The 27,817-nt window shown below is 46.4% G+C and overlaps 1 protein-coding gene across 1 annotated transcript in view; it reads right to left on the bottom strand.

Moving 5' to 3' along the window:
• The window catches only part of LOC144797937 (extracellular calcium-sensing receptor-like), a 154,511-nt gene that overhangs the window by 91,340 nt on the left and 35,354 nt on the right, over positions 1-27,817 (bottom strand). The window contains exons 2-3 of the mRNA XM_078668740.1: positions 5,643-5,934; positions 887-1,714 (exon numbers count right to left, since the gene is read on the bottom strand). Coding sequence (XP_078524866.1) covers positions 887-1,714; positions 5,643-5,934 — 1,120 coding nt within the window. The remainder of the gene's footprint in view (positions 1-886; positions 1,715-5,642; positions 5,935-27,817) is intronic.

Below are 27,817 nucleotides of genomic sequence, written 5' to 3' on the forward strand. Positions count from 1 at the left end.
ATCAGCATGAATCGTTGTTTTTGTACATTCCATTTCCTAAATAGCGATTTCTTATGATTCGCTATGCAGAAAATGAAAAATTGAAGTTTTACACGTATGTCCCTAAATCCATAGTTATCTTACAGACAACTTCTGGAATTTAACCCTATTTATTGAAAGCAGCAGGACACTAGGAAAGAGCTTTTGGATACAATTCTGGATACAATTTGCTTTTTTTTACCACTATTACTAGGGTTTAAATGTAGCCTCAAGTGAGACACAGTGCTCAATTAATCATACACAAACAAAACGTCTTTCTTCTGTTGATCTCTCTGTTCTATTTAGTGTTAGTTTCTTTTTTTGAGGAAGTTTACCTTTAAGTTGGGAAACTCAACAAAAAGGTATGGGGCAATGCTCTGTGTGTTAATTACCTGCAAACCCATTTATCTAGTTGGAAAACTCAGCTCCAAACCTCCTTATAGCTACTTAATATGAGATAATTTCATGTATTGTTAAAATCTGGGAGCCTCAGAAGCAGTATTTGCTTGTTGGTATTGTCTAGGATGAATGAAATCCATTCTCACAATTTAGTGTGTAGGTACGGATTGCTCCCTTTCTTTGATGTACAATGTCAGAATAGTAAATGCACCAATACTAGGCAGTATGTCAATTTGCAGTCATAGAACCTTTAGTATGCTTAATGAAACTCATCAAATCAATTTAAACCTGGTTTTATAAATACTGTTTATAGTCTAATATGTTTGACTATACAAGGCATATCATGATCTGTACCATATTTACAGTTCCATAAATAGATGTTAAGGTGATAATGACTGTTAATCATTACCTTGGGAATGCTCATTCTATATACAATATGCATTTTTCCAAAAGAACATGTTCAGTGTACCTGCCATGGCTGGAAGTCTGTATTGTCACCACAGTTATCCATCAATGCAGATTCACTGTTGTTGCAGAATTTCAGATTCTGTAGCGCCCATGCAGTTGCATAAACAGCATTATATACATTGTAAGCAACTCTTGAATTAGATACAAGGGTATAGTCATTATGAAGTCCCTCCAGATTCTCCTCTCCAGTGCACAGTATGGATCTGTTATCCAAAGAGTAACTGTGCAGTTTATGGTCAAGCCACTTGCATCCAAACACTTCTTCCCAAAACCTGCCGATAAATCCATTGGTTGATGATCTTGAGGGATGAATACTGGTGAGATGCTGTTCAAATCCTGGCAGAGCTCCACTACGAATTGCAAACCCTATGGTGCCCGCAAGGAATTTTCTGTATTTAGCCATTGAAAGAGGGGCAGAGGTAGACCAAGCTTCACTGGCTATCCAGGTCTTCCCAGTCACATTATGTGCCACCATCTCATCTATCAATGGAATCAAACCAGCATCACTGCAGAAGATGACAACAGCATCAGCAGTCGAGCTCTTGATAACCTGTATAATGTGCAGGGCATTTCTGTCTGCTTGGTTTAAGACAATGTTTTCTGAGAAGGCAATGCAAACCTCAGTTTTAGCCAGTTCTTGCCTTAATTTCTGAACTCCTTGTTGCCCATAGTCATTGTCTTCAATTAAAAGGCCTACCCAAGTCCAGCCGAAGTGCACCAGTAACTGTGCCAGTCCATGGGATTGGAAATCATCACTTGGAATAGTCCGGAAAAAAGAGGGGAACTGGTTACGGTCACTCAAGGCAGGACTTGATGAGAAATAGCTGATCTGCAAAAGGAAAAAGCACTTTTTTAAAGATTAACATCAAGTCTTGATCTTTGGAAAATATCCTCTAATTCCATTGTATCTATCAATCAATATTTTCAGTCTACCATATATGACTATAAGATAATTACCGGCTGTGAAATGACTATTGGTAACACACTTTTAACATTGGTTACACAGTACTGGTAACAACGATTGGTAATGTACAGTTGCTTAAAATGTTTTTAGAAATTTCATCTAGGTCCCCAGTCAAAGCTGAACTTATCTTTCAGAATGTATTGGCTACAGGCTGCTGCATGCCATATATAGGGCTTGTTGAAGGCACTACATGAAGGTCCAGGATGTTTCAAATACGCTGCAGTGCACATCAATGAACATACGGATGACCTATTATGGAGGGTTTGAGAATAAACGCATTCAAGCATATCTACATTGCAATTTATATAGAATGTTATCTGTATCTTCTCATTGTAAGATTGGGGTCAGGCAAGTTTTAGTGATCGCTACCATCATGGTCATTGTTGAATATTTTTATATGTACAGAGATCAAGTTTCGGAGATTTGGCATCTGGATAGAGATGCATGTGCTTCACTGTGACTTTTTCAAGAGTGGCACAGTCAAAAGTGGGGCGAAAAGGCCAATGTAGGGATAGGATGGCTGGCATCATGTGAGTTCACATTGGTAGGGTAAGAAGCTGTCTGTCAGCTGCAATCTGAGTTTTCTGCAATTTCCCTGGGGTATGAGCATCATCAAATACGCTATTTAGCCTAATAAAATCATAAAACATATACAGAAGATATTAATAAAAAATGTATCAAAAGTCGAAAACAATAAATGAAAATTAGTAAAGCAGTTCATGTTCTAAAACACATTAGTAAAAAGTTAATCAAAACTACTAACATGTAGAACACAGACTTAAAATGCATACTATTGTAAACTTTTTCCTGGTTTGATTGCCAGCTGCAAAATTAATTACTTCTAAACAAATGGCTTCAGAAGGCATTGTCCATTTATGGTGCTAAGCATCAGTATCAAATACCACTTCTGAAGTATCTTATGAAATGTACAAAATAAACAGTAAATGAAGCATACATTGGGCAGAGCGATCATCACTTGTGTAACACTGGTGCTCTTCGTTCTATAATCCACCCTTTGGGAAAGGGACCAAAGGATTAACAATATTTTGCCGAAAAGGAGCCTAAAACAATTTGAGTTGTGTGTTTGTCACAAAAGTGGCAATGGGTTCTATAGCATCAATGGTTAGTAGAAGGGAATGAGCTCTTAGACCAGATTTCCAGGAGTCTTTTAATGATCTTGCACCATTGCATGTTCAAAGTCTGTATTGGTAAACTAAGAAACTGTCTCTCAACTGCATTCTGAATCCAGTAAGTTTCCATGGTATTAACATGGGGTCTCAAAGTGGAAGTCTCTTAAACAATCTGGGAAGGAGCTTCCTGAAGAAAACAGGGATGATGTGATGCCCTAGGAAATTACCCGTTGAGGGGAAACTTGGTCATCAGGGCTCTAGCTAACATGCCATTCTTTAGAAATACCTTAACTGCTTCGAACATTCAGCACCAGTGCGTAACGTTCTAATAAACGGGCGGGCCGTGTCGGCCAAGGGACGTGCGCAGCACTACCGAGGTAGTGCTTGCGACGGCCGTTGGCAGACCCCCATAGCAAACGGGTTAAATCATAGTTGTAGTTGCATTAGAAAGTGTCAGATTCCTTCTGCATGCAAACTGCTGATAAACACAAATGCCTCAAGTGCAGGCAGACATTTCTTGTTTCAATTTTCATCTTCACAATAGAACTCTTCATTGTAGGCTGACATCTTGCTTGACTAAGCACGTTTACGTACATGATAACATGGAAGTTCTCTATGAGTGCTCAAATCTAACATTCCTCTGTCCTCAAATGCAAATATGTGGAGTTAAGATTTTGTATTTTAGACTATAATATTTTAGACTAAGATGGTAACAATTTCTCAAACTGTGATTTATTTTGAAAACATTAGATCAAATCAGTGGTCGAATCCCAATAAAAATTCCAGAGTTTCGATCATTGATTAGAAGTATTTATCATAGAGATTATCACCAGAGACCATGTCAATTTGCTGATTTCTCATCCAGACTCAGCTGTCAACCAGAGTACTACATCGAGAGAGCCAGCTGCAGGAGCTGGGATGAGATATGGGTTTGGCTGTAGGGTCTAGGATGCTATCTAGCTTGGAAACATGCTTGCAATATTATTGTTGTCAATATTAGTAACACTTTAACTGCACTCTTATTCTCTTTCTGTGTATTTACCATTTATTGTATTTGCACTAGATCAAGTCTTTTAAAATATACTTGTAAAACTACAAGTCCCAATATCTTAGTGGAAAGTTTGAGTGTCTTGTCTACAAGAAAAACAAATTGTTTTGAAGACCACTGTGTCTCTGAACCCGGTTACCAGGACTGCTGATAAGTAACCTGAAAACACTGCCTGAGCAAAAGATTAGCTTGTTGGCTTTGCTTTAGGTCTGCAATCGATTTGACATCTCTAACTCTCTGTGCACTGTACTGAGTCACTGCAACATGGGTTTAAAATCACACCCCTGCAGTTCTGAAGAAAAGTTCCAGAATTTACATCACCATACCAAAGCAAGGCCTCTCTATGGAAGTAATAAGTTCCAAAATCTCTGAAGAAACCGTTATATTGCCCCATGTGAAGAAATCAGCATCTGACTTGAGGGATCTTGCTGCCTTCAGTCAAATCTCTGATCTCCTAGTCCCAGTACATCCTAAAAAAGCAGTTTATGGGACAACTACAAGACTATCTGTAACCATGCTACATTATTTATGATAATCAGTCTAGATTCAGAATTATGACAGTCACATCTACCCTGGTCCAGAACTATTAGATTCCTCAAATAAATACAATCAGGGTCATACTTTTCAAGCTTACAGTAGGTTATGATACCATCGACCACAAAGTCCCTTGTATGGGGTGGATAGTCTGGAACCACCTTGAAATGGAAAAGATTCCTTTACTCCACATACACCCATCATGTGTTATGTATTAGTTGAGGCTCTTGATATAGAACAACAACATCCTAGTCTATTCCCAGCTGGACATTGATCAGAAACCAGACATTATAACATTAGAATAAGAATGTACCACGTTGTTCTCTTAATCAAATAGATCATCCAGTGGATGAACTGAACCAGCACTAAGCTAAAGTCATAGCTAAGGTCATGGCATAAGGAGGAGCAACCATTCTTCTGCCGTCCTTCCCCAACTTGTCTCAGCTCATTCCACCTTGTCAAAAGTGAGAAGCCTTATAGCACTTTTCATCACCTCCATTCCTCAGATAATGCAGCGTTCAAAGGCTTCAACTTTTAGTGAACCTTCGTATGGAAACTTCAAAAGAGATTTCAAAAAGATGGAAAATGGAGGCACAATACAATTTAATACCCCGAGGGACCCCTGAGTGAATATATACACACATCTGGAAGAGTGTGAAAACTGAAAATATTTGGATCACACATGTTTGTGATTGAAAAATATCAGGTGGAGTCTCCCTTTCACTCACTGGTTTACTTCCTCCTTCTCGAAAAGTACTTTGCCAGGCCCAATCATAGACCCCTGAGGTCACTGAGAGACAATACATAAGACTCTACACACCTCTTGAATAAATAAATGAATACTTAGATAACTAATTACTAAACCAGTAGAATGAACCTACACTGACAAGTTTGTTTGATTGCTTTTCATGGTTCAGATTCCTGTAGTTATTTGAGCTTTGATGATATGGACCCAACACTATTGTCCATCAGCACTTTCCCCAAATAGGTATTGTATAGCTAACTCATTAGATGTTGCATGTTTAAAAAAAATATATATATATATATATATTATATACATGGATGTCACATTCATTCATACCTGGGGAAATCTGTACAGGCCTAACACTCGAGCCATGACGATGGAGCATGATGAACCAGCATCTCCCATGATGCCAAGGAGTGGTAGGCTACTTTGACATCGAAAATTCGGAACAAGCTCACCTTGACCAGTTAGTATCCATAGTACGCCCTCAAGAGCCCGTCGCATCATGGCGCAGGAATCATAAATCCAGAATCCCAAGGTAATGTTGGGCAGGAAGTGGGGATTGCTATTGATTTCATCAATTGCAAACACCATAGCTTGCATAAACTGGTAATTCTGTAAACCAAACCTGAAACAAGCAAAAAGGTTTGTTGTTACAAAGAATCATTTAAATTATTTGTAAGTTTAAAAATAGTTTACAAAATGGGCATGCACTTTGAGAAAACATTTTGTGTTGGTTTTAATAACATTCTAGTGCCTTGGGAGTGGACAATGAGAGCATTTCCCTGCCACTGCATTTGACATTGCACTTTGTTTTGCAAAACATGCTTTGGCTGAGACTCAAAACACTTTTAGCAATGTTTCTCAATCACTACATAGCAAATCACCTCTTGCTAAACAGTCAAGACAGCCTTTCAGGGGAACTCCCTTCTTGACCTGCACAGCACATGAGAGTTAAGATGGATTATCATCTCCAGTCCCTTTAGTGGTCATTGGTGATTGAGCCATAGTCTACAATCCTTCTCTTTGATCCCCCTAAAACACTTCAAAAAAGCCTTCACTGATTTCTGACCATGCATTACTTGAAAATGAAACTCTAATTAAAGCAAATTTAGGGAGACTAAAAACGAGGAACCTCATGCACAGAAAGTCACAGATCTATGCTTGCAGATTTACACATACGCATGTGTGTAGATTTATGACTTTCTGAAATTCAAAAACATTTCCATGGACATACATGAAAAGCTATGTTAGGCTTAGGCTTCCATGGGTGTTCGCTGGAAGGTAGGGTGACCAACCAAATTTCATGGACATCCATTATTTGGGTCTCTTGTCCATGGTGATCCCTTTCATGGACGCATTTTGTCTGTAATTCTGGACACTGGAGTGAGCTGCATTGCCCTCGCACGAAATTCTGAGTTCTGCAACTCTCACTATATGGGCAACTCGCAACCCTACTGTGAACTGAAGGGCCTGCAGCAGCCCCTCCAGGGCAAAGACTTCTACTGGCCCATTATCCATTTGTTTGTTGGTGATTATCACATATAGAATGATATTGGGCCTGTCTGTGCAGTTACATCATTGGCTGGGCCTCCTCCTGCCCAAACCTGGGGCATAACATTCTGCTTTTGTTCAGGGCCTGGTGTCACCTCACTAGAGACCAACCTCTCAAGCTCTGAGGAGGTGGGGGATTGCAATTTGACACTTCTTACAGGTGCAAAGGCCCAGACTTCTGATCTGTTGTGTGCCAGCAATTTATGTGCTAAAAACATCAGTTTAACTCTAGTGATTAATGTGTCTGTTTGAGAGATCTGAGCTTTGTCTTGTCTGATAGTGTACCTTCAGTGAAGCACAATGTGAAACATTGAGATCAAAGAATCGTTTTTTTTTAAATCTAGAAAGCTCAGTTGGTTACTATTTTTGTCACGGCGACCCTTTTCTTAATCATAAAATACAATCATAATATAACACAGTGAGCTAAGAAAAAAAATCAAATAGCAGCCTTAATTATTTTCCCAAGGTTGTTAAATAGGGTTCCTTTGGATAATAATTACTTATTAGCAAATAAATCTTCAATGTTCTGTTTTAAACCATGAGTTTGAACTTCTTCAGACCAAGCAGTCTTAACATATAATGCCTGCCAGTATGGACGACATTTGACTCCTACTTTGTAGTCCGCATTGTTATGTTATGTTATGTTAAGGACTATTTGTATAGCGCCTATCACCACCGGTCTCTAAGCGCTTACCAGAAAGAAACATAACACACTAATGCCCTTAGAACCTCAGTTGTTTCACCTCCTATACTGCCATGAAAGCCTTTCTGAAAAGGTGAGTTTTTAATTTCTTTCTAAAGGGAAGGAGCTGCGATTCCTCTTTCAAGGTGGGCGGGAGCTCATTCCACAGTTGCGGGAGAAGCACAGACAGGGCCCTGCCTCCTTTGGTCTTTAATTTGAACCTAGGTTGAATCAGGTTGGAGGTGGTTCCTGAGCGCAATGGTCTCCCGGGGATGTACCTTTTCAGACGTTGCTTGATGTACTCTGGGGCTTTCCCGAAGAGTGCCTTGTGGGCCACACAGAGACATTTGAACTGGACTCGGAATTTTACTGGCAGCCAGTGCAGCTTCTGAAGCAGGGGGGTTACGTGCGAGTTTCTAGGCAGAGAATGGATCAGCCTGGCTGCATCGTTCTGTATTACCTGCAGCTTCCTCAACAGCTTCTGAGGCAGGCCTAGGTATAGGGCATTACCATAATCAAGTCTCGAGATGACTGTGGCGGATACGATGGATTGCATGGTGGAAGCAGATAGGATGGGGACTAGCTTTCGCAACTGCCTCAACACACCTATGCAGGATCCAACCACGGCAGAAACTTGAGGGGCCATTGAGAGATCTGCATCGATCCTTAACCCTAAGCTTTTTACTACAGTACCAGGATGCGGTGTGGTTCCCAATTCGGGGGGCCAGTACAGGTCACTCCAGGGATCCTCTTTGTTACTGATCACCAGCACCTCCGTTTTGTCAGCATTCACTTTCTAAAGATTGGTGGTCATCCAATTGACTGTGAATGAGAGCAGGTTCCTCACTGATTCCTGGTCTTCCTTGGTGTTATCCAGCCGGACTAGAAGCTGAGTATCATCTGCGTAATTGAAAATTTCGCAGTTCATCCGCATAAGCTCCTCCACCAGTGGTTGTAGATAGATGTTAAAAAGCAGGGGGGATAGAGCCGACCCCTGGGGCACCCCCCAGGTCACGTTGCAGATCTTAGACAGTTGGTCTCCAAGCTGCACTCTCTGGGTTCGACCTGACAGGAAGGATTCTAGGCACTTGAGCACCTGGCCTGTGATCCCCAATTTCGCGACACGGTCCAGCAAGATGGTATGGCTGACCGTGTCGAAGGCCGCCGATAAGTCTAATAGACTCAGGGCACATGGCTGTTTATTATCTGCCCTGACTCTCAGCTCATCGGCGACCGAGGCCATGACTAATTCTGTGCTATGTTGGGGCCGGAACCCAGCCTGCCTGGTGTGAAGGAGATGGTGTTCTTCCAGATGGCCGGCTAGAGTGCCAAGATCTTGCTTAGAAAAGGCAACTGCGAGATGGGCCTGTAGTTTTTTAAGGCTGTCGTGTCCGTTCCTGCTTTCTTCAAGAGTGGGGAGACCCTAGCTTCTTTCATCTGAGTTGGCAGATAACCTGAATTAAGTGATTCATTCAGTAGACTCAGTACCTGACGCTGGATGCCTGGCAAGGCCATTTTGAAGATTTTAGGGGGGCAAGGATCTATGTTAGAACCTGACTTAATTTGACCGACCAGTTCCACTAGGCATTTGTCGTCGATGGGCGGAAAGCTGTTCAAAGTCATGAATGGCGCCTGAGCAATCTGGCTAGGCGGCATGGTTATGGCTGTTCGTGCATTGATGTCAGCAATAATGTCCTGTACCTTCTGTAGAAAGAAGGTTTGGAAGGAGTCACAGTCAGGTTGGTCGCCCACCGAGATTTTCCCTTCTCGTTGTGTGAGTTCCCTTAGTATCGTAAATGTCTCTCGCTGTAGGTTAGTTGCCTCCCTGATTCTTCCCTCATAGAAAGCAGCCTTTCTTTCTAGGATGTCTGCCTTATATTTTGACAGCAGAGTTTTGAAAGTTTCGGCCTCTGATTGGCTATAGTGAAGTCTCCACCTTCTCTCTGCCTTACGGAGGGCTAGCTTCTTCTGTTTCAAGGAGGCATCAAACCAGGGTGCTCCTCTCCCTTTAGTTCTAGTGCTCTCCATCTGCTCAGGGACGAGTTTGTCCAGAGCGGCGAGTAACCAGGTCTTTAACATCCTAGCATCATGGTCCAGATCTGTACCATGCATAATGGGGGGGGTAGAGGAGAGCAGGGTCGAGGTTAGGAGGTTGGCTTCCACCTTACTCCAGGATCGGATTTTCCTCCGTGACTTATTAGGGACAACCCTGACAAGGTCCCCTGGAACCCAACATTTTATCATGAAGTGATCTGACCAAATACATGGACTAATCTCCGTTATTTCTGTGTTGGGCAAGGAGGACCAAACAAGGTCAGGTGTATGGCCTTTCACGTGAGTTGGGCCCACCACTAGCTGTTGCAGATTGAGCAACGAAAGATTGGCTTCGAACTCAGTCTCCGTGGGGCCTCTGGGTGCCTTGTCCCAGTGGAAATTGAAATCACCCACCACCAAAAGGGACTTGTATCTAGTAGCCAAGTCCGTTAGAAGGTCAAAAAAGACGTCACTGAAATCCGGAGAACTTTGTGGCGGGCGATAGACCACCAGTATTATTATACATGAGGATTTAAACGAGACTTTTATCCCTAACAGCTCTGCACTGGCACAATTTTGTGCTACAATCTCTTTCACTACGAGACATTTCTTAAACAGAACGGCCACACCCCCCCTTTACAATCATTTGGGCGATTATACCAAAGCGCGTCATAATCTGGGGGTAGGGCAGCCAGAATGTCGGGCAGGGAGGCAGAGCCCAGCCATGTCTCTGAAAGGGCAAGGATATTAATGTCTCCATCAAGCAGTAGGGAGAAGACTTCTAGATGGTGCTTTTGTAAAGACTGCATATTAAGTATCGCTAGTCTAAGGCCATGTGACTGCTGACCAGCAAAAATAGGGCGAAACCTGGGGCCTGTACCTGTGGTCTGCACCAGAGCATCAGCTTGCAAATTGACCAAGGTACTTTCATCTAGACAGGTCGATTCAGGCTTTAATGCCCATAGAGCATTGGGCGAGTATGTGCGAATTTGACCAGAATTTGTGGCCCCTGGGCCCGTCCTGGCCCGGACGGGCACAGACGGGCTTTCCTCAGGCGCTCCTCCGGCGCGATGCTGCGCGCGATCGCTGCGCGCCAGCATACCAATGTTAATATATAGAGTATGGCTGCGGCCCTCGCTAAAGACTAGCCCGCTACCCACCAAAGCGTGGTGTCAGCGTCTCAAGCACACATCCAAGATGGCGGACGGCGTGAGGCGGCGAGGGAATCACCAAAATGGTGAAATATGCTGTTATTTCCTATTATAGTGCAGGCAATGCAAAATTTGGGGGAGCGTGGTGTCAGTGACCAATATTTAGGCAAACTGATCTCAAAAACAATATTTCGAGCAAACAATACATTTTTACAGATTCACAATTTTAAAAAGGAGCAGTGCTCCAAGACAGTTTAAAAAACAATAGCGGTTCTCCAAGTGCATCAGCAGTATGTCATTCTAGATCTAATCGGCACGCTCGCCGAGTGCCCAGCTAAATAGCTTTGCCTGAGGCCCTCGCTAAAGACTAGCCCGCTACCCACCAAAGCGTGGTGTCAGCGTCTCAAGCACACATCCAAGATGGCGGACGGCGTGAGGCAGCGAGGGAATCACCAAAATGGTGAAATATGCTGTTATTTCCTATTATAGTGCAGGCAATGCGAAATTTGGGGGAGCGTGGTGTCAGTGACCAATATTTAGGCAAACTGATCTCAAAAACAATATTTCGAGCAAACAATACATTTTTACAGATTCACAATTTTAAAAAGGAGCAGTGCTCCAAGACAGTTTAAAAAACAATAGCGGTTCTCCAAGTGCATCAGCAGTATGTCATTCTAGTCAAAGGGATACGCTTGAAAAGAATACTGGTATTGGCACTGGCACTGGCCAACAAACTGTGAGAACTGTGTGTGAAGCGAGTAACACTGAACCACATCGACCATGATGCATGAGGTAATTCAGCTGTGACGTGTCAGCAGGGTGCTCCAAATCCCTTTGATTGTTTAAGATGGCTCCCGTGGGCCGTGAGCTGACGAGCTCTGTGAGCACCTGCGTGCTGAGAGTGGCACTAACCCTGAGGAAACTGCGGCAGCACGTCCAGCGACCTATGAACATTTTCCCCACTGATGAAAGAGGAATCTAGAAACACGTGTCTGGGGATACACTTGAAAAGAATACTGGTATTGGCACTGGCACTGGCCAACAAACTGTGAGAACTGTGTGTGAAGCGAGTAACACTGAACCACATCGACCATGATGCATGAGGTAATTCAGCTGTGACGTGTCAGCAGGGTGCTCCAAATCCCTTCGATTGTTTAAGATGGCTCCCGTGGGCCGTGAGCTGACGAGCTCTGTGAGCACCTGCGTGCTGAGAGTGGCACTAACCCTGAGGAAACTGCGGCAGCACGTCCAGCGACCTATGAACATTTTCCCCACTGATGAAAGAGGAATCTAGAAACACGTGTCTGGGGATACACTTGAAAAGAATACTGGTATTGGCACTGGCACTGGCCAACAAACTGTGAGAACTGTGTGTGAAGCGAGTAACACTGAACCACATCGACCATGATGCATGAGGTAATTCAGCTGTGACGTGTCAGCAGGGTGCTCCAAATCCCTTTGATTGTTTAAGATGGCTCCCGTGGGCCGTGAGCTGACGAGCTCTGTGAGCACCTGCGTGCTGAGAGTGGCACTAACCCTGAGGAAACTGCGGCAGCACGTCCAGCGACCTATGAACATTTTCCCCACTGATGAAAGAGGAATCTAGAAACACGTGTCTGGGGATACACTTGAAAAGAATACTGGTATTGGCACTGGCACTGGCCAACAAACTGTGAGTGAAGCGAGTAACACTGAACCACATCGACCATGATGCATGAGGTAATTCAGCTGTGACGTGTCAGCAGGGTGCTCCAAATCCCTTTGATTGTTTAAGATGGCTCCCGTGGGCCGTGAGCTGACGAGCTCTGTGAGCACCTGCGTGCTGAGAGTGGCACTAACCCTGAGGAAACTGCGGCAGCACGTCCAGCGACCTATGAATATTTTCCCCACTGATGAAAGAGGAATCTAGAAACACGTGTCTGGGGATACACTTGAAAAGAATACTGCTATTGGCACTGGCACTGGCCAACAAACTGTGAGAACTGTGTGTGAAGCGAGTAACACTGAACCACATCGACCATGATGCATGAGGTAATTCAGATGTGACGTGTCAGCAGGGTGCTCCAAATCCCTTTGATTGTTTAAGATGGCTCCCGTGGGCCGTGAGCTGACGAGCTCTGTGAGCACCTGCGTGCTGAGAGTGGCACTAACCCTGAGGAAACTGCGGCAGTACGTCCAGCGACCTATGAACATTTCCCCCACTGATGAAAGAGGAATCTAGAAACACGTGTCTGGGGATACACTTGAAAAGAATACTGGTATTGGCACTAGCCAACAAACTGTGAGAACTGTGTGTGAAGCGAGTAACACTGAACCACATCGACCATGATGCATGAGGTAATTCAGCTATGACGTGTCAGCAGGGTGCTCCAAATCCCTTTGATTGTTTAAGATGGCTCCCGTGGGCCGTGAGCTGACGAGCTCTGTGAGCAGCTGCGTGCTGAGAGTGGCACTAACCCTGAGGAAACTGCGGCAGCACGTCCAGCGACCTTTGAACATTTTCCCCACTGATGAAAGAGGAATCTAGAAACACGTGTCTGGGGATACACTTGAAAAGAATACTGGTATTGGCACTGGCACTGGCCAACAAACTGTGAGAACTGTGTGTGAAGCGAGTAACACTGAACCACATCGACCATGATGCATGAGGTAATTCAGCTGTGACGTGTCAGCAGGGTGCTCCAAATCCCTTTGATTGTTTAAGATGGCTCCCGTGGGCCGTGAGCTGATGAGCTCTGTGAGCACCTGCGTGCTGAGAGTGGCACTAACCCTGAGGAAACTGCGGCAGCACGTCCAGCGACCTATGAACATTTTGCCCACTGATGAAAGAGGAATCTAGAAACACGTGTCTGGGGATACACTTGAAAAGAATACTGGTATTGGCACTGGCACTGGCCAACAAACTGTGAGAACTGTGTGTGAAGCGAGTAACACTGAACCACATCGACCATGTTGCATGAGGTAATTCAGCTGTGACGTGTCAGCAGGGTGCTCCAAATCCCTTTGATTGTTTAAGATGGCTCCCGTGGGCCGTGAGCTGACGAGCTCTGTGAGCACCTGCGCGCTGAGAGTGGCACTAACCCTGAGGAAACTGCGGCAGCACGTCCAGTGACCTATGAACATTTTCCCCACTGATGAAAGAGGAATCTAGAAACACGTGTCTGGGGATACACTTGAAAAGAATACTGGTATTGGCACTGGCACTGGCCAACAAACTGTGAGAACTGTGTGTGAAGCGAGTAACACTGAACCACATCGACCATGATGCATGAGGTAATTCAGCTGTGATGTGTCAGCAGGGTGCTCCAAATTCCTTTGATTGTTTAAGATGGCTCCCGTGGGCCGTGGGCTGACGAGCTCTGTGAGCACCTGCGTGCTGAGAGTGTCACTAACCCTGAGGAAACTGCGGCAGCACGTCCAGCGACCTATGAACATTTTCCCCACTGATGAAAGAGGAATCTAGAAACACGTGTCTGGGGATACACTTGAAAAGAATACTGGTATTGGCACTGGCACTGGCCAACAAACTGTGAGAACTGTGTGTGAAGCGAGTAACACTGAACCACATCGACCATGATGCATGAGGTAATTCAGCTGTGACGTGTCAGCAGGGTGCTCCAAATCCCTTTGATTGTTTAAGATGGCTCCCGTGAGCCGTGAGCTGACGAGCTCTGTGAGCACCTGCGTGCTGAGAGTGGCACTAACCCTGAGGAAACTGCGGCAGCACGTCCAGCGACCTATGAACATTTTCCCCACTGATGAAAGAGGAATCTAGAAACACGTGTCTGGGGATACACTTGAAAAGAATACTGGTATTGGCACTGGCACTGGCCAACAAACTGTGAGAACTGTGTGTGAAGCGAGTAACACTGAACCACATCGACCATGATGCATGAGGTAATTCAGCTGTGACGTGTCAGCAGGGTGCTCCAAATCCCTTTGATTGTTTAAGATGGCTCCCGTGGGCCGTGAGCTGACGAGCTCTGTGAGCACCTGCGTGCTGAGAGTGGCACTAACCCTGAGGAAACTGCGGCAGCACGTCCAGCGACCTATGAACATTTTCCCCACTGATGAAAGAGGAATCTAGAAACACGTGTCTGGGGATACACTTGAAAAGAATACTGGTATTGGCACTGGCACTGGCCAACAAACTGTGAGAACTGTGTGTGAAGCGAGTAACACTGAACCACATCGACCATGATGCATGAGGTAATTCAGCTGTGACGTGTCAGCAGGGTGCTCCAAATCCCTTTGAGTATGTCATTCTAGATCTAATCGGCGCGCTCGCCGAGTGCCCAGCTAAATAGCTTTGCCTGAGGCCCTCGCTAAAGACTAGCCCGCTACCCACCAAAGCGTGGTGTCAGCGTCTCAAGCACACATCCAAGATGGCGGACGGCGTGAGGCGGCGAGGGAATCACCAAAATGGTGAAATATGCTGTTATTTCCTATTATAGTGCAGGCAATGCGAAATTTGGGGGAGCGTGGTGTCAGTGACCAATATTTAGGCAAACTGATCTCAAAAACAATATTTCGAGCAAACAATACATTTTTACAGATTCACAATTTTAAAAAGGAGCAGTGCTCCAAGACAGTTTAAAAAACAGTAGCGGTTCTCCAAGTGCATCAGCAGTATGTCATTCTAGATCTAATCGGCGCGCTCGCCGAGTGCCCAGCTAAATAGCTTTGCCTGAGGCCCTCGCTAAAGACTAGCCCGCTACCCACCAAAGCGTGGTGTCAGCGTCTCAAGCACACATCCAAGATGGCGGACGGCGTGAGGCGGCGAGGGAATCACCAAAATGGTGAAATATGCTGTTATTTCGTATTATAGTGCAGGCAATGCAAAATTTGGGGGAGCGTGGTGTCAGTGACCAATATTTAGGCAAACTGATCTCAAAAACAATATTTCGAGCAAACAATACATTTTTACAGATTCACAATTTTAAAAAGGAGCAGTGCTCCAAGACAGTTTAAAAAACAATAGCGGTTCTCCAAGTGCATCAGCAGTATGTCATTCTAGATCTAATCGGCACGCTCGCCGAGTGCCCAGCTAAATAGCTTTGCCTGAGGCCCTCGCTAAAGACTAGCCCGCTACCCACCAAAGCGTGGTGTCAGCGTCTCAAGCACACATCCAAGATGGCGGACGGCGTGAGGCGGCGAGGGAATCACCAAAATGGTGAAATATGCTGTTATTTCCTATTATAGTGCAGGCAATGCGAAATTTGGGGGAGCGTGGTGTCAGTGACCAATATTTAGGCAAACTGATCTCAAAAACAATATTTCGAGCAAACAATACATTTTTACAGATTCACAATTTTAAAAAGGAGCAGTGCTCCAAGACAGTTTAAAAAACAATAGCGGTTCTCCAAGTGCATCAGCAGTATGTCATTCTAGTCAAAGGGATACGCTTGAAAAGAATACTGGTATTGGCACTGGCACTGGCCAACAAACTGTGAGAACTGTGTGTGAAGCGAGTAACACTGAACCACATCGACCATGATGCATGAGGTAATTCAGCTGTGACGTGTCAGCAGGGTGCTCCAAATCCCTTTGATTGTTTAAGATGGCTCCCGTGGGCCGTGAGCTGACGAGCTCTGTGAGCACCTGCGTGCTGAGAGTGGCACTAACCCTGAGGAAACTGCGGCAGCACGTCCAGCGACCTATGAACATTTACCCCACTGATGAAAGAGGAATCTAGAAACACGTGTCTGGGGATACACTTGAAAAGAATACTGGTATTGGCACTGGCACTGGCCAACAAACTGTGAGAACTGTGTGTGAAGCGAGTAACACTGAACCACATCGACCATGATACATGAGGTAATTCAGCTGTGACGTGTCAGCAGGGTGCTCCAAATCCCTTCGATTGTTTAAGATGGCTCCCGTGGGCCGTGAGCTGACGAGCTCTGTGAGCACCTGCGTGCTGAGAGTGGCACTAACCCTGAGGAAACTGCGGCAGCACGTCCAGCGACCTATGAACATTTTCCCCACTGATGAAAGAGGAATCTAGAAACACGTGTCTGGGGATACACTTGAAAAGAATACTGGTATTGGCACTGGCACTGGCCAACAAACTGTGAGAACTGTGTGTGAAGCGAGTAACACTGAACCACATCGACCATGATGCATGAGGTAATTCAGCTGTGACGTGTCAGCAGGGTGCTCCAAATCCCTTTGATTGTTTAAGATGGCTCCCGTGGGCCGTGAGCTGACGAGCTCTGTGAGCATCTGCGTGCTGAGAGTGGCACTAACCCTGAGGAAACTGCGGCAGCACGTCCAGCGACCTATGAACATTTTCCCCACTGATGAAAGAGGAATCTAGAAACACGTGTCTGGGGATACACTTGAAAAGAATACTGGTATTGGCACTGGCACTGGCCAACAAACTGTGAGTGAAGCGAGTAACACTGAACCACATCGACCATGATGCATGAGGTAATTCAGCTGTGACGTGTCAGCAGGGTGCTCCAAATCCCTTTGATTGTTTAAGATGGCTCCCGTGGGCCGTGAGCTGACGAGCTCTGTGAGCACCTGCGTGCTGAGAGTGGCACTAACCCTGAGGAAACTGCGGCAGCATGTCCAGCGACCTATGAATATTTTCCCCACTGATGAAAGAGGAATCTAGAAACACGTGTCTGGGGATACACTTGAAAAGAATACTGCTATTGGCACTGGCACTGGCCAACAAACTGTGAGAACTGTGTGTGAAGCGAGTAACACTGAACCACATCGACCATGATGCATGAGGTAATTCAGATGTGACATGTCAGCAGGGTGCTCCAAATCCCTTTGATTGTTTAAGATGGCTCCCGTGGGCCGTGAGCTGACGAGCTCTGTGAGCACCTGCGTGCTGAGAGTGGCACTAACCCTGAGGAAACTGCGGAAGTACGTCCAGCGACCTATGAACATTTCCCCCACTGATGAAAGAGGAATCTAGAAACACGTGTCTGGGGATACACTTGAAAAGAATACTGGTATTGGCACTAGCCAACAAACTGTGAGAACTGTGTGTGAAGCGAGTAACACTGAACCACATCGACCATGATGCATGAGGTAATTCAGCTATGACGTGTCAGCAGGGTGCTCCAAATCCCTTTGATTGTTTAAGATGGCTCCCGTGGGCCGTGAGCTGACGAGCTCTGTGAGCAGCTGCGTGCTGAGAGTGGCACTAACCCTGAGGAAACTGCGGCAGCACGTCCAGCGACCTTTGAACATTTTCCCCACTGATGAAAGAGGAATCTAGAAACACGTGTCTGGGGATACACTTGAAAAGAATACTGGTATTGGCACTGGCACTGGCCAACAAACTGTGAGAACTGTGTGTGAAGCGAGTAACACTGAACCACATCGACCATGATGCATGAGGTAATTCAGCTGTGATGTGTCAGCAGGGTGCTCCAAATTCCTTTGATTGTTTAAGATGGCTCCCGTGGGCCGTGAGCTGACGAGCTCTGTGAGCACCTGCGTGCTGAGAGTGGCACTAACCCTGAGGAAACTGCGGCAGCACGTCCAGCGACCTATGAACATTTTCCCCACTGATGAAAGAGGAATCTAGAAACACGTGTCTGGGGATACACTTGAAAAGAATACTGGTATTGGCACTGGCACTGGCCAACAAACTGTGAGAACTGTGTGTGAAGCGAGTAACACTGAACCACATCGACCATGATGCATGAGGTAATTCAGCTGTGACGTGTCAGCAGGGTGCTCCAAATCCCTTTGATTGTTTAAGATGGCTCCCGTGAGCCGTGAGCTGACGAGCTCTGTGAGCACCTGCGTGCTGAGAGTGGCACTAACCCTGAGGAAACTGCGGCAGCACGTCCAGCGACCTATGAACATTTTCCCCACTGATGAAAGAGGAATCTAGAAACACGTGTCTGGGGATACACTTGAAAAGAATACTGGTATTGGCACTGGCACTGGCCAACAAACTGTGAGAACTGTGTGTGAAGCGAGTAACACTGAACCACATCGACCATGATGCATGAGGTAATTCAGCTGTGACGTGTCAGCAGGGTGCTCCAAATCCCTTTGATTGTTTAAGATGGCTCCCGTGGGCCGTGAGCTGACGAGCTCTGTGAGCACCTGCGTGCTGAGAGTGGCACTAACCCTGAGGAAACTGCGGCAGCACGTCCAGCGACCTATGAACATTTTCCCCACTGATGAAAGAGGAATCTAGAAACACGTGTCTGGGGATACACTTGAAAAGAATACTGGTATTGGCACTGGCACTGGCCAACAAACTGTGAGAACTGTGTGTGAAGCGGGTAACACTGAACCACATCGACCATGATGCATGAGGTAATTCAGCTGTGACGTGTCAGCAGGGTGCTCCAAATCCCTTTGAGTATGTCATTCTAGATCTAATCGGCGCGCTCGCCGAGTGCCCAGCTAAATAGCTTTGCCTGAGGCCCTTGCTAAAGACTAGCCCGCTACCCACCAAAGCGTGGTGTCAGCGTCTCAAGCACACATCCAAGATGGAGGACGGCGTGAGGCGGCGAGGGAATCACCAAAATGGTGAAATATGCTGTTATTTCCTATTATAGTGCAGGCAATGCGAAATTTGGGGGAGCGTGGTGTCAGTGACCAATATTTAGGCAAACTGATCTCAAAAACAATATTTCGAGCAAACAATACATTTTTACAGATTCACAATTTTAAAAAGGAGCAGTGCTCCAAGACAGTTTAAAAAACAGTAGCGGTTCTCCAAGTGCATCAGCAGTATGTCATTCTAGATCTAATCGGCGCGCTCGCCGAGTGCCCAGCTAAATAGCTTTGCCTGAGGCCCTCGCTAAAGACTAGCCCGCTACCCACCAAAGCGTGGTGTCAGCGTCTCAAGCACACATCCAAGATGGCGGACGGCGTGAGGCGGCGAGGGAATCACCAAAATGGTGAAATATGCTGTTATTTCCTATTATAGTGCAGGCAATGCGAAATTTGGGGGAGCGTGGTGTCAGTGACCAATATTTAGGCAAACTGATCTCAAAAACAATATTTCGAGCAAACAATACATTTTTACAGATTCACAATTTTAAAAAGGAGCAGTGCTCCAAGACAGTTTAAAAAACAATAGCGGTTCTCCAAGTGCATCAGCAGTATGTCATTCTAGTCAAAGGGATACGCTTGAAAAGAATACTGGTATTGGCACTGGCACTGGCCAACAAACTGTGAGAACTGTGTGTGAAGCGAGTAACACTGAACCACATCGACCATGATGCATGAGGTAATTCAGCTGTGACGTGTCAGCAGGGTGCTCCAAATCCCTTTGATTGTTTAAGATGGCTCCCGTGGGCCGTGAGCTGACGAGCTCTGTGAGCACCTGCGTGCTGAGAGTGGCACTAACCCTGAGGAAACTGCGGCAGCACGTCCAGCGACCTATGAACATTTTCCCCACTGATGAAAGAGGAATCTAGAAACACGTGTCTGGGGATACACTTGAAAAGAATACTGGTATTGGCACTGGCACTGGCCAACAAACTGTGAGAACTGTGTGTGAAGCGAGTAACACTGAACCACATCGACCATGATGCATGAGGTAATTCAGCTGTGACGTGTCAGCAGGGTGCTCCAAATCCCTTTGATTGTTTAAGATGGCTCCCGTGGGCCGTGAGCTGATGAGCTCTGTGAGCACCTGCGTGCTGAGAGTGGCACTAACCCTGAGGAAACTGCGGCAGCACGTCCAGCGACCTATGAACATTTTGCCCACTGATGAAAGAGGAATCTAGAAACACGTGTCTGGGGATACACTTGAAAAGAATACTGGTATTGGCACTGGCACTGGCCAACAAACTGTGAGAACTGTGTGTGAAGCGAGTAACACTGAACCACATCGACCATGTTGCATGAGGTAATTCAGCTGTGACGTGTCAGCAGGGTGCTCCAAATCCCTTTGATTGTTTAAGATGGCTCCCGTGGGCCGTGAGCTGACGAGCTCTGTGAGCACCTGCGTGCTGAGAGTGGCACTAACCCTGAGGAAACTGCGGCAGCACGTCCAGTGACCTATGAACATTTTCCCCACTGATGAAAGAGGAATCTAGAAACACGTGTCTGGGGATACACTTGAAAAGAATACTGGTATTGGCACTGGCACTGGCCAACAAACTGTGAGAACTGTGTGTGAAGCGAGTAACACTGAACCACATCGACCATGATGCATGAGGTAATTCAGCTGTGATGTGTCAGCAGGGTGCTCCAAATTCCTTTGATTGTTTAAGATGGCTCCCGTGGGCCGTGAGCTGACAAGCTCTGTGAGCACCTGCGTGCTGAGAGTGGCACTAACCCTGAGGAAACTGCGGCAGCACGTCCAGCGACCTATGAACATTTTCCCCACTGATGAAAGAGGAATCTAGAAACACGTGTCTGGGGATACACTTGAAAAGAATACTGGTATTGGCACTGGCACTGGCCAACAAACTGTGAGAACTGTGTGTGAAGCGAGTAACACTGAACCACATCGACCATGATGCATGAGGTAATTCAGCTGTGACGTGTCAGCAGGGTGCTCCAAATCCCTTTGATTGTTTAAGATGGCTCCCGTGAGCCGTGAGCTGACGAGCTCTGTGAGCACCTGCGTGCTGAGAGTGGCACTAACCCTGAGGAAACTGCGGCAGCACGTCCAGCGACCTATGAACATTTTCCCCACTGATGAAAGAGGAATCTAGAAACACGTGTCTGGGGATACACTAGAAAAGAATACTGGTATTGGCACTGGCACTGGCCAACAAACTGTGAGAACTGTGTGTGAAGCGAGTAACACTGAACCACATCGACCATGATGCATGAGGTAATTCAGCTGTGACGTGTCAGCAGGGTGCTCCAAATCCCTTTGATTGTTTAAGATGGCTCCCGTGGGCCGTGAGCTGACGAGCTCTGTGAGCACCTGCGTGCTGAGAGTGGCACTAACCCTGAGGAAACTGCGGCAGCACGTCCAGCGACCTATGAACATTTTCCCCACTGATGAAAGAGGAATCTAGAAACACGTGTCTGGGGATACACTTGAAAAGAATACTGGTATTGGCACTGGCACTGGCCAACAAACTGTGAGAACTGTGTGTGAAGCGAGTAACACTGAACCACATCGACCATGATGCATGAGGTAATTCAGCTGTGACGTGTCAGCAGGGTGCTCCAAATCCCTTTGAGTATGTCATTCTAGATCTAATCGGCGCGCTCGCCGAGTGCCCAGCTAAATAGCTTTGCCTGAGGCCCTCGCTAAAGACTAGCCCGCTACCCACCAAAGCGTGGTGTCAGCGTCTCAAGCACACATCCAAGATGGCGGACGGCGTGAGGCGGCGAAAGAATCACCAAAATGGTGAAATATGCTGTTATTTCCTATTATAGTGCAGGCAATGCGAAATTTGGGGGAGCGTGGTGTCAGTGACCAATATTTAGGCAAACTGATCTCAAAAACAATATTTCGAGCAAACAATACATTTTTACAGATTCACAATTTTAAAAAGGAGCAGTGCTCCAAGACAGTTTAAAAAACAGTAGCGGTTCTCCAAGTGCATCAGCAGTATGTCCTTCTAGATCTAATCGGCGCGCTCGCCGAGTGCCCAGCTAAATAGCTTTGCCTGAGGCCCTCGCTAAAGACTAGCCCGCTACCCACCAAAGCGTGGTGTCAGCGTCTCAAGCACACATCCAAGATGGCGGACGGCGTGAGGCGGCGAGGGAATCACCAAAATGGTGAAATATGCTGTTATTTCCTATTATAGTGCAGGCAATGCAAAATTTGGGGGAGCGTGGTGTCAGTGACCAATATTTAGGCAAACTGATCTCAAAAACAATATTTCGAGCAAACAATACATTTTTACAGATTCACAATTTTAAAAAGGAGCAGTGCTCCAAGACAGTTTAAAAAACAATAGCGGTTCTCCAAGTGCATCAGCAGTATGTCATTCTAGATCTAATCGGCACGCTCGCCGAGTGCCCAGCTAAATAGCTTTGCCTGAGGCCCTCGCTAAAGACTAGCCCGCTACCCACCAAAGCGTGGTGTCAGCGTCTCAAGCACACATCCAAGATGGCGGACGGCGTGAGGCGGCGAGGGAATCACCAAAATGGTGAAATATGCTGTTATTTCCTATTATAGTGCAGGCAATGCAAAATTTGGGGGAGCGTGGTGTCAGTGACCAATATTTAGGCAAACTGATCTCAAAAACAATATTTCGAGCAAACAATACATTTTTACAGATTCACAATTTTAAAAAGGAGCAGTGCTCCAAGACAGTTTAAAAAACAATAGCGGTTCTCCAAGTGCATCAGCAGTATGTCATTCTAGATCTAATCGGCACGCTCGCCGAGTGCCCAGCTAAATAGCTTTGCCTGAGGCCCTCGCTAAAGACTAGCCCGCTACCCACCAAAGCGTGGTGTCAGCGTCTCAAGCACACATCCAAGATGGCGGACGGCGTGAGGCGGCGAGGGAATCACCAAAATGGTGAAATATGCTGTTATTTCCTATTATAGTGCAGGCAATGCGAAATTTGGGGGAGCGTGGTGTCAGTGACCAATATTTAGGCAAACTGATCTCAAAAACAATATTTCGAGCAAACAATAAATTTTTACAGATTCACAATTTTAAAAAGGAGCAGTGCTCCAAGACAGTTTAAAAAACAATAGCGGTTCTCCAAGTGCATCAGCAGTATGTCATTCTAGTCAAAGGGATACGCTTGAAAAGAATACTGGTATTGGCACTGGCACTGGCCAACAAACTGTGAGAACTGTGTGTGAAGCGAGTAACACTGAACCACATCGACCATGATGCATGAGGTAATTCAGCTGTGACGTGTCAGCAGGGTGCTCCAAATCCCTTTGATTGTTTAAGATGGCTCCCGTGGGCCGTGAGCTGACGAGCTCTGTGAGCACCTGCGTGCTGAGAGTGGCACTAACCCTGAGGAAACTGCGGCAGCACGTCCAGCGACCTATGAACATTTTCCCCACTGATGAAAGAGGAATCTAGAAACACGTGTCTGGGGATACACTTGAAAAGAATACTGGTATTGGCACTGGCACTGGCCAACAAACTGTGAGAACTGTGTGTGAAGCGAGTAACACTGAACCACATCGACCATGATGCATGAGGTAATTCAGCTGTGACGTGTCAGCAGGGTGCTCCAAATCCCTTCGATTGTTTAAGATGGCTCCCGTGGGCCGTGAGCTGACGAGCTCTGTGAGCACCTGCGTGCTGAGAGTGGCACTAACCCTGAGGAAACTGCGGCAGCACGTCCAGCGACCTATGAACATTTTCCCCACTGATGAAAGAGGAATCTAGAAACACGTGTCTGGGGATACACTTGAAAAGAATACTGGTATTGGCACTGGCACTGGCCAACAAACTGTGAGAACTGTGTGTGAAGCGAGTAACACTGAACCACATCGACCATGATGCATGAGGTAATTCAGCTGTGACGTGTCAGCAGGGTGCTCCAAATCCCTTTGATTGTTTAAGATGGCTCCCGTGGGCCGTGAGCTGACGAGCTCTGTGAGCACCTGCGTGCTGAGAGTGGCACTAACCCTGAGGAAACTGCGGCAGCACGTCCAGCGACCTATGAACATTTTCCCCACTGATGAAAGAGGAATCTAGAAACACGTGTCTGGGGATACACTTGAAAAGAATACTGGTATTGGCACTGGCACTGGCCAACAAACTGTGAGTGAAGCGAGTAACACTGAACCACATCGACCATGATGCATGAGGTAATTCAGCTGTGACGTGTCAGCAGGGTGCTCCAAATCCCTTTGATTGTTTAAGATGGCTCCCGTGGGCCGTGAGCTGACGAGCTCTGTGAGCACCTGCGTGCTGAGAGTGGCACTAACCCTGAGGAAACTGCGGCAGCACGTCCAGCGACCTATGAATATTTTCCCCACTGATGAAAGAGGAATCTAGAAACACGTGTCTGGGGATACACTTGAAAAGAATACTGCTATTGGCACTGGCACTGGCCAACAAACTGTGAGAACTGTGTGTGAAGCGAGTAACAGTGAACCACATCGACCATGATGCATGAGGTAATTCAGATGTGACGTGTCAGCAGGGTGCTCCAAATCCCTTTGATTGTTTAAGATGGCTCCCGTGGGCCGTGAGCTGACGAGCTCTGTGAGCACCTGCGTGCTGAGAGTGGCACTAACCCTGAGGAAACTGCGGCAGTACGTCCAGCGACCTATGAACATTTCCCCCACTGATGAAAGAGGAATCTAGAAACACGTGTCTGGGGATACACTTGAAAAGAATACTGGTATTGGCACTAGCCAACAAACTGTGAGAACTGTGTGTGAAGCGAGTAACACTGAACCACATCGACCATGATGCATGAGGTAATTCAGCTATGACGTGTCAGCAGGGTGCTCCAAATCCCTTTGATTGTTTAAGATGGCTCCCGTGGGCCGTGAGCTGACGAGCTCTGTGAGCAGCTGCGTGCTGAGAGTGGCACTAACCCTGAGGAAACTGCGGCAGCACGTCCAGCGACCTTTGAACATTTTCCCCACTGATGAAAGAGGAATCTAGAAACACGTGTCTGGGGATACACTTGAAAAGAATACTGGTATTGGCACTGGCACTGGCCAACAAACTGTGAGAACTGTGTGTGAAGCGAGTAACACTGAACCACATCGACCATGATGCATGAGGTAATTCAGCTGTGACGTGTCAGCAGGGTGCTCCAAATCCCTTTGATTGTTTAAGATGGCTCCCGTGGGCCGTGAGCTGATGAGCTCTGTGAGCACCTGCGTGCTGAGAGTGGCACCAACCCTGAGGAAACTGCGGCAGCACGTCCAGCGACCTATGAACATTTTCCCCACTGATGAAAGAGGAATCTAGAAACACGTGTCTGGGGATACACTTGAAAAGAATACTGGTATTGGCACTGGCACTGGCCAACAAACTGTGAGAACTGTGTGTGAAGCGAGTAACACTGAACCACATCGACCATGATGCATGAGGTAATTCAGCTGTGACGTGTCAGCAGGGTGCTCCAAATCCCTTTGATTGTTTAAGATGGCTCCCGTGGGCCGTGAGCTGACGAGCTCTGTGAGCACCTGCGTGCTGAGAGTGGCACTAACCCTGAGGAAACTGCGGCAGCACGTCCAGCGACCTATGAACATTTTCCCCACTGATGAAAGAGGAATCTAGAAACACGTGTCTGGGGATACACTTGAAAAGAATACTGGTATTGGCACTGGCACTGGCCAACAAACTGTGAGAACTGTGTGTGAAGCGAGTAACACTGAACCACATCGACCATGATGCATGAGGTAATTCAGCTGTGACGTGTCAGCAGGGTGCTCCAAATCCCTTTGAGTATGTCATTCTAGATCTAATCGGCGCGCTCGCCGAGTGCCCAGCTAAATAGCTTTGCCTGAGGCCCTCGCTAAAGACTAGCCCGCTACCCACCAAAGCGTGGTGTCAGCGTCTCAAGCACACATCCAAGATGGCGGACGGCGTGAGGCGGCGAAAGAATCACCAAAATGGTGAAATATGCTGTTATTTCCTATTATAGTGCAGGCAATGCGAAATTTGGGGGAGCGTGGTGTCAGTGACCAATATTTAGGCAAACTGATCTCAAAAACAATATTTCGAGCAAACAATACATTTTTACAGATTCACAATTTTAAAAAGGAGCAGTGCTCCAAGACAGTTTAAAAAACAGTAGCGGTTCTCCAAGTGCATCAGCAGTATGTCATTCTAGATCTAATCGGCGCGCTCGCCGAGTGCCCAGCTAAATAGCTTTGCCTGAGGCCCTCGCTAAAGACTAGCCCGCTACCCACCAAAGCGTGGTGTCAGCGTCTCAAGCACACATCCAAGATGGCGGACGGCGTGAGGCGGCGAGGGAATCACCAAAATGGTGAAATATGCTGTTATTTCCTATTATAGTGCAGGCAATGCAAAATTTGGGGGAGCGTGGTGTCAGTGACCAATATTTAGGCAAACTGATCTCAAAAACAATATTTCGAGCAAACAATACATTTTTACAGATTCACAATTTTAAAAAGGAGCAGTGCTCCAAGACAGTTTAAAAAACAATAGCGGTTCTCCAAGTGCATCAGCAGTATGTCATTCTAGATCTAATCGGCACGCTCGCCGAGTGCCCAGCTAAATAGCTTTGCCTGAGGCCCTCGCTAAAGACTAGCCCGCTACCCACCAAAGCGTGGTGTCAGCGTCTCAAGCACACATCCAAGATGGCGGACGGCGTGAGGCGGCGAGGGAATCACCAAAATGGTGAAATATGCTGTTATTTCCTATTATAGTGCAGGCAATGCGAAATTTGGGGGAGCGTGGTGTCAGTGACCAATATTTAGGCAAACTGATCTCAAAAACAATATTTCGAGCAAACAATACATTTTTACAGATTCACAATTTTAAAAAGGAGCAGTGCTCCAAGACAGTTTAAAAAACAATAGCGGTTCTCCAAGTGCATCAGCAGTATGTCATTCTAGTCAAAGGGATACGCTTGAAAAGAATACTGGTATTGGCACTGGCACTGGCCAACAAACTGTGAGAACTGTGTGTGAAGCGAGTAACACTGAACCACATCGACCATGATGCATGAGGTAATTCAGCTGTGACGTGTCAGCAGGGTGCTCCAAATCCCTTTGATTGTTTAAGATGGCTCCCGTGGGCCGTGAGCTGACGAGCTCTGTGAGCACCTGCGTGCTGAGAGTGGCACTAACCCTGAGGAAACTGCGGGAGCACGTCCAGCGACCTATGAACATTTTCCCCACTGATGAAAGAGGAATCTAGAAACACGTGTCTGGGGATACACTTGAAAAGAATACTGGTATTGGCACTGGCACTGGCCAACAAACTGTGAGAACTGTGTGTGAAGCGAGTAACACTGAACCACATCGACCATGATGCATGAGGTAATTCAGCTGTGACGTGTCAGCAGGGTGCTCCAAATCCCTTCGATTGTTTAAGATGGCTCCCGTGGGCCGTGAGCTGACGAGCTCTGTGAGCACCTGCGTGCTGAGAGTGGCACTAACCCTGAGGAAACTGCGGCAGCACGTCCAGCGACCTATGAACATTTTCCCCACTGATGAAAGAGGAATCTAGAAACACGTGTCTGGGGATACACTTGAAAAGAATACTGGTATTGGCACTG

Source organism: Lissotriton helveticus, chromosome 12 (genome assembly GCF_964261635.1).
Source record: "Lissotriton helveticus chromosome 12, aLisHel1.1, whole genome shotgun sequence".
NCBI classification, from domain to species: domain Eukaryota; kingdom Metazoa; phylum Chordata; class Amphibia; order Caudata; family Salamandridae; genus Lissotriton; species Lissotriton helveticus.